Source organism: Anneissia japonica, unplaced genomic scaffold (genome assembly GCF_011630105.1).
Source record: "Anneissia japonica isolate Jap-2015-1 unplaced genomic scaffold, ASM1163010v1 scaffold38052_len244707_cov166, whole genome shotgun sequence".
NCBI lineage: Eukaryota > Metazoa > Echinodermata > Crinoidea > Comatulida > Comatulidae > Anneissia > Anneissia japonica.
The window spans coordinates 168313-176693 of NW_022697064.1; the positions used below are offsets into that span (position 1 = coordinate 168313).

Genomic DNA, 8381 nt, shown 5'->3' on the forward strand with positions numbered 1-8381 from the left:
ATTCTTGTATTGGGCAAGTAAGCAAGCTCCCAAGGCACCTGTCTCTTATACACATCTAGATGTGTATAAGAGACAGCTATCATATATATATATATATCTATATATATATATATATGATATATATATATATATATATATAATATATATGATATTGAAGGGAGTCAGCCGTTAACACTGTAGAATGTTCCATCATGTCCTTATTTAAACACTGTATATGTACTTTTGATGATTTATATTATATTTATTCTACAGTGTTAACGGCTAACTCCCTTCAATATCATATATAATATACGACAGTATTTCTAGCCGTATTGCCATATTTATCTGGCCGAACACCCTCTTGAGGCGTAGCATTGTGTAATACAATGTTCCCGACGGTTATTTGGACCTGTTCAACCATGAAGCCTTTGTGGTCTAGTTTATGTTTTACTATTAAACTTTATTGTTGTAACACCTTTACTTATGGTCGAAATGGCTCCCCCATTCCATATTAAAAGTTAACGTAATGTAATGTAAGGTAGTTAAATTATAAAGCGCTTTATACCGAAGTCCCATAGCGCTCGAGGTGTGGACTAGCTTGCACAGTAACATTCTTCCCCCCTAAGGGGTCTCGCCGTGTCCAAGCTACCCAGTAAACCGGTACCAGCTATCTCTTGTCTTTCCACAACAGGGGTTGTATATCAACCAGTACACCGGGGTAACCCCCTACTCTTCTCAAAAATAGACTGATTTCTTTATAGTGCACACAAGCCATTGTGTGGACTGGGGCTACGGTATAGTCCTTATCCGAGAAGACTTGTTCTACCACCAGAGCCATAGGCGAGTGTGCCGATATTATTGTTGTAGGTTGCGGCACCCCTGCCTTAACCACTAGGACATCCAACTCGCCAAAATTTGATAGTAATTGCTATTAATATGAGAAGTGAACATTTCTAAAGCTATGATATTCCTCCAAATTTAAAAGTAAGCTCTATCCCCTTACTTGTAGGGTTGTAATCCTTTTTCTTTCCACTGCTGGATGTAGGCTTCCTTTTTCTCTGCCCGTGATGTGATTTCGGCATCCAAATGATCGCACCATTATTTTGTAAGATCATCTCCAAATATTACAGGGTGTGCTTCTTTGTCTTCAGAAAAATTGTTTGGTGCTCAGACCCTTAGTGTCTACCTGCTTAAAACATTAGTAAATATTTTTCGAAACAGAAGGTTTTATAAAATCCGTTTTTGCAACTTGTTTTTTACAGAATGACATGGCGATAGTGTGTGGTTCCAGAGCTCATCTACAGGCCGAAGCAGTTGCCGAGGTAATTTAGCATGGCCTCTATGGCGTGTTCAGTAAAGGTTACTCGTGCATTACTTGAAAAGTTGTAAAAATTGGTATTGTGCAATCATGATCCAATCTAATCACTGATTGGCCGAGCAATTGAAAGCTTTTGGATTGGATTGGATTTGTTTGGTGTAAACACCAAGGATAGCCCACAAAAGTCAAGAAGAAGACTTATTTTCAGTGCACATGGGCCATAAATGCACACAGGACCAACGGCTTAAACGTCTCATTCGAAAGACGGTGCGTTATTGTAACTTGTATTTCAGCCCTCCAGCTGAAACACATGGAGAGGCAGCAATAGAAATTGAACAGGGGACCTAGAGATCTCCACAGTTCAGAGCACACACAGTGGCTACCACCAGATTAGCCGACTGAGCTAAATCCTGCCTTATCTGCTCGGCCATTCGACTTGCCATACTTTGATATTCTGAACTATTTTCCAATGCCGACATTTTTGATTGTAACATATGAAACTCACACTACAAATTGCCTATGTTTACTGCGAATAAATGCTTCCTAGATTTTCAATAGTTATCCACACGCACAATATACAGTATGAAAACGCTTTTCCATTTTCTCTTTCAGCGGTCATTTTTTCGTACTATCCTAATGTATGGCTTCCATTTCCTTGTCTGGTTCCTGTGTGTGAGAGGGATTCAAGATACGCAGTGCGGCTTCAAGCTACTAAGCAGAAAAGCAGCCAGCCGCGTCTTCACTAGTCTTCATGTGAACCGATGGTAAGTGTGTGTATAACACTCGTTCACATTTATCAATGCTAATTATTAAGCTCTGCCCACACTAGTAAATTTTTCTGTGACAAGTTTTTGTGATAGGCCCGTATATGGCCATGGTGATATATTGCACCCATACTTGAACATGATGATGTTGTATCACACTCCTGTATGGGAAATCACAGATATCAGTGGTGTATCTAGGGGATGCATGAAAGCCACACCTAAACAAAACAAGAATCTCCCCCCTCATCTCACCTTATCTTACAAACTATCACCCTCCTAACTTAATCATCGACAAAACCCACCTTCCCTCCATATTTCAACTTCTGACATCACAGCAATATTTGGTGGTACTGTGATCTCAGAAGTTGTTCTGACATAACAACATCACCAAACATTGCTTCTAGTGAGTGGACTTTAGTGCTAATTAAATCTTGACAATTGACACTACTGTTGTAACTCTACTTTTTAGGGCATTTGATGTAGAGCTTCTATACATAGCCCAGTGCCTCAACATTCCAATAGCCGAGGTGGCAGTCAACTGGCAAGAGATAGATGGTATGTATAGTTGGTGCTTCAATGGCATGTTATTAGCTCCAGGGAGGGTTGTGTTTTTAGCCATGTTCTATTTTATGTTGTTGTTCGCTGTTATTGGGCAAATAGTTTGTTACCACAATAACTAAAGTTTGGTAAGTCAGATTGGTTTCAAACCTGGCAGTTTAGCCTTTTTATGATGAATTTTTCTACTCAGTTTTCTCTAATTTTTGGTTTTAATTTATGTTATTGTAAATTTTTATTCTTTTTTCAATTTTTCAATTTTTTTTCATTTTTGTGATTTTTAAAATTGTTACTGTTTTTAAATGTTTTGTAAATAAACATGCAGTTTGGCTCTTGGCCACCATTTATCAGTTTAGATGAAAGATTTTAAAATAAAGTGATTTACAATGAATACCATCATAATTCCCATAAATTATTTCCAAAACTGAACTGTGTATGTAATGTTAGTGTATGCAGTGCGACAGTGTCTGTACTTTCCCCCATCGCCCCCCCCAAAAAAAAAAATCAAGTATAAATTCTCACCTATAAACAAGTTTTACATTTTGCGCTCCCCTTCAGCACCCCCCCCCCACCTCCCATTGTAAGTCTCATAGATACGCAACTGGCCAGTTGGTGAGGGGTAAGACTAGGGAACATGTGACCCCCTTCAGCCATAATACTCATTATAAACACAAACTCAAAATTCTTATTCATTTTCAGAATTTATAGGTTTTAACATATTTTACTGGGGAAGGGAGGCAATGATTTTACTGCATAGAATAAAAGAAGTAATTTTAGTTGCTTTTTTGGGGCGGGGAGGGCAGATAGAAATGTTCAAAATTTCAAATAAATAATTTAACATATTTATAAAGGGTGAAACAGTCTATTTGTGGTCCCCCCACCCCCCACCAAAAAAAAATATTATTTAAGTTCATGTTAATTGTGGTATGGAATTAAATTGATCAACCTTATCTAGGAAATGTAATTTAATTGAAACATCCTGGAGAAGATCTGATGGTTTTCTGTGATGAATTGATCTATAGTTTATTTTGAGATAAATTAGATACACCAATTGAAATTGAAAAGAGCCATTTCTAAATATAGCAACTACTCTAGTGAATATATTACATAAAAGCCAAATACATTAATCTGATTATTTATCTTATTAGTATAATTATCTGTTATACTTCGCAACATTTGACCTTTAAGCCCTGTCCAGATTTATTTGACAAAAACATGTGAATTGCCGAAATATGGTCATGATGACATCACATCATGACCATATATAGGCACATCATGACTAAATATGGGCATACAACATCCCCCCCCCCCCCCTAATTAGCTGACGCTGGAGAGAATAGCCAAAATTTCCACAACATTAACTACGTAATGATTTTGATCTTCAATCAAATGACCTGTACCCCTCTGTTCTAGGTTAACTATTATCTGTGTGGCTCCCTGGGGGATTAAAACAAAGCCACTGGTGGTAAATTTGATAAGTGCATGGTGATCAACATATGATTGTGAAGCACTGGCTGACACTAATTAACAATTTGCTTGGTAGGAAACAATACCCAGTAATCATTGAGCTAATTGGGTCATATACTATATATAAATTTCATTGTTACAGTAGGATTACAGATGAATTAATTTTGGATGATAATGGTATAAAGGGAACATTAGGAAGCCAATGCAATCAGTGAAATAATTATTGTTTGCAAAATATACATACAAATGAAACCTAGATGTTAAATGGCAAAAAACATTTTTGTGAAAAATTGTTAGTAACTTCAACATTTCGCTAATCACTGTCGTGTATTTACATATTGCATCAGAGATTATACAGAAAAATACCTTTAAAAGGCTTTATTACTCAAAAGTAATATATTTAGAGAAACAAATCATTTGGGACAAATTCTAAAGAAATCACTTTCTGTGAATACGCCAAATTATTCATTAACTATGAGATCACAAAGTTCTGTCTTTTGGATATGTTTACAAATACAATACAAAAACTCTTATACTGATACACTGAGCAGTTTTGATAATGATGTTAACTCGTCGAAAATGTATTAAAAGATAGCAACAATGAAGATTTCATCAATTGCTGAATAGAACAATGCTTATTAAGTATGTTTCCTTATGAGTGGAGTTTTTTTGTCATATGAAAAAAAAAATGTCTCAACAGGATTTGAACCAGAACTCTGGAATTTGAATGCAAAACATCAAGCCAGAGTGCCACTATCATTATTACTAACAAATAAGTATTTGTCTTCCTGTGCCATTAAGTAGCCATCTTCATATTGTTGGAGAGTCTGCAACTGTGTGTCTAGATCATTTAATAACAATTTTTTTTTTTTTTCCCCAGTTTCATCTGCTCACTTGTTCTGCGCATAGAGACTCTCGGATTTTGCGCAATATAAATGAATAACCTTTAACCTTTAATATAATGATGTCTTCTTATAAGGCACATGCATCAGCCTCAGAGAGGGTGGGCCATCCATCCATCCCCACTCTGTCGTGTTGCCTAACCTCTACCTTTGTGGCTTGAACAAAGGAAAGTGTGTCTATGTTTGCCAACTTTAAGGCCTGTTTATAAGCAATTTTAGATATAGAAAATAAAAGAAATAAGAGAAGTTTTTACACTAGGACGTTTTGATAAAACGATAAAATCATTTTAAATGAGTTAACATAAATTTCAAAACTGCTCAGTGCATAAGATTAGGAGGTAATAGTGTTGTATTTGTAAGCATACCCAAACATTTTTTATCATTTTTCCATGATTATGACGTCATTTGAATTAATTTGTCAAAATATTTAGTTATCGTATACACGATAAATCGTTATTGAATTGTCCTAGTGGAAAAACTTCTCTTACTTCTTTTATTTTCTATGTGAACAATTGTTTTTTAGCTTTTTATCGTTGTCGTTATTGTTGCAAGTATAAACAGGCCTTTAAATCGTGTCAATTATTTTTTCTTATATTATCATAGGATCGAAAATGGTCCCTGTCTTCAGTTGGATACAGATGGGCAAAGACATTTTACTAATACGTCTCCGTTATTTGATTGGTGCGTGGAAAATAAACGACAAGAGCAAGCGGGAATAACATCAGCCGTCAAGACTGGCGTCACATCTACAAGTGTGCCAAGTTGAAAATTGAAATAATGCGCAAATTTAGGCACTCCCCACATGATGATAAAAAGATGACTCGAGCAACGTACCATCATGAATAAACACATGCTTACATTTTTTTCATTATTTAACCTATTTTTTCTCGTTTAACTCTCTTCAAATAAGATTTTTTTTGATAATTGACCTATGTACTTATCAAATATACCCGAGTCCTCCGAGATAAGAGACACACGGTAACATATTACATATGTGCCAGTTGATGATAAATTGCATCTTTTATTGGACACATTTCTAAACGTAATCATGATTTATTGAGCAGGTTGTCATTTTTTTGATTGGTTTACACTGTCAATCAATAAGATGTATTATGTCTATTTACTTAATGTGAAGATAAAATGAAAGTTTGATCAAATTGTCTGTTCTGTGCAATGCCCTTCAGGCAGTAATATATATATTGCTAATTTTGAGTGTTTAAATTGCTTTTTTTTTTTAATAATTCAGCCTGAAGGCGTACATAAATTCTATTGATTTTGAATATTGTTTTGGATCAGGCAATTTTCAAATTATGAGTGCGAAAATGTGAGGCGTGATAATGTAAGCTTGGAGTTGTTTTTAATTGATGAAAAATATATTAATTCTGAAAATTTTTGGAATCTGGTATTGGAAAGCATGTACTGAACTGTATCTTGGCATTTAATATGATTTCTTCCCAGTGGCGTATGTAGAGTTTACCCCTAATAAGCTTGCACCACGCCACCAACCACCCCCCAAACCCCCCCCCCCCCCCCAAACCCCCACCCCCAGCCCACCACTCAGAATGTTTGAAGCAACAAAATTACTCTCAATACTGTAGGTAAAAACGACCCCCTCCCCCATTTCAAGACTCCAAGATACAGCCGTATTGCTTACCAATGTCATTGTTCTAAGATTTTTTTCACAACTAAAAAACAGCTCCAGTCCCTGAGCCTCATACAGAGTTTATAAACCCTCTTCTAAGAATGGTCATTAATTTTAGAATAGTATAGGATTATGAAATATATTATGTAGAATATAATATGCATATATATCAAACATAATTTTTTATATATATGAGTGATACATATTTGTTTATTTTCTATGAAAAAGGTACAAAACAAGCAACCAATGGCTGAAATTAATAACACAATTTTATTATATAAAATTCTAAAGTCGTTTTAAGAAATACAATAAATATTGATGCAAGAAAAAGAATGTTTATTTTGACTTTACTTTGATTTTACTTTGACTTTACTTTGACTTTATTTTGACTTTACTTTGAATTAACTTTGACTTTATTTTGATTTTATTTTTACTTTAATTTGACTTTACTTTGACTTTATTTTGATTTTACTTTGACTTTACTTTAAATTAACTTTGACTTTATTTTGATTTTATTTTCACTTATCTTTGACTTTACTTTGATTTTACTTGGACTTTACTTGAACTTTACTTTGATTTTACTTTGACATTACTTTGACTTTGCTTGGACTTTAATTGGACTTCACTTGGACTTTTTTGGTGTACCACTTGGACTTTACTTTGATTTTACTTGGACTTTAATCGGACTTTTTTTTGGTGTAAAGCACACCAAGATTGGAATAACCTACAATAGTCTATAGACTTACTTTATTTTGATTTTACTTTGACTTTACTTTAAATTAACTTTGACTTTATTTTGATTTTATTTTCACTTATCTTTGACTTTACTTTGATTTTACTTGGACTTTACTTGAACTTTACTTTGATTTTACTTTGACATTACTTTGACTTTGCTTGGACTTTAATTGGACTTCACTTGGACTTTTTTGGTGTACCACTTGGACTTTACTTTGATTTTACTTGGACTTTAATCGGACTTTTTTTTGGTGTAAAGCACACCAAGATTGGAATAACCTACAATAGTCTATAGACTTCTCTCAGTGAGGTCCTTCTTATGGTGAATTAGACGGTAAACCATGAGTCAATCAGTGACGTAACACTCAACGGCTATCGGCTTAACGTTTATCAAAAAGACGGTGTGCTATTGTAAATGTAACTTGCATTTCAGTCCATCAGCAGAAACACAATTAGAGCAGCGTTGGAATCGAACCAGGAACTAATATCTAGAAGGAACTCCATGGTTCAGTGCACACACAGGACCACCAGTTTAGCTGTCGGACACTCTCTTCATATAAATCATTTTGAAACAAAGTTATTCCAGGGATTTTCCCGACGGATGTCTGAATTCCCCCGACGGCGAGGGAGGGGTGGACATCGACGATCGAGAACGTAAGTGGGCGTGGTCTCCCAGGGTGCGTAGGCCTATTCCCCGGAAACTATGACAATTTACCAGTTTTAATGGCTTATTTAATCGATTTCAGAGCCTACATATGTAAAAAAAAATACATAATATAATTTTGATGTTCTCAACGGGAGGAGGAGGGGGTGGTGAGGGATCTCTCCCTGATCGGGGCCCTCCCCCACTAGCGCCACGTCTGATATTTTGTTAATGCTAACTGTAGATTTTGATGAACTTGTTATAGGCCTACAAGTGGGCGCGGCATAATGATGCTCAGCATCATCTTAAGTAGGCTAATAACACGGAGTTTAACATGAAATTTAATATTTAGGTACTCAAGACTGGAGACTATAAT

The 8381-nt window shown here is 35.4% G+C and overlaps 1 protein-coding gene across 4 annotated transcripts in view; it reads left to right on the forward strand.

Annotated features, from left to right (window-relative positions):
- The window catches only part of LOC117102198 (dolichyl-phosphate beta-glucosyltransferase-like), a 22944-nt gene extending 15978 nt beyond the window's left edge, over positions 1-6966 (forward strand). For all 4 annotated transcript variants that reach the window (XM_033242418.1, XM_033242417.1, XM_033242419.1 and 1 more), the window contains exons 6-9: positions 1242-1301; positions 1910-2061; positions 2531-2616; positions 5589-6966. In XM_033242418.1, coding sequence (XP_033098309.1) covers positions 1242-1301; positions 1910-2061; positions 2531-2616; positions 5589-5704 — 414 coding nt within the window. In that variant the 3' untranslated portion in view covers positions 5705-6966. The remainder of the gene's footprint in view (positions 1-1241; positions 1302-1909; positions 2062-2530; positions 2617-5588) is intronic.
- The last annotated feature ends 1415 nt before the right edge of the window (positions 6967-8381 follow it).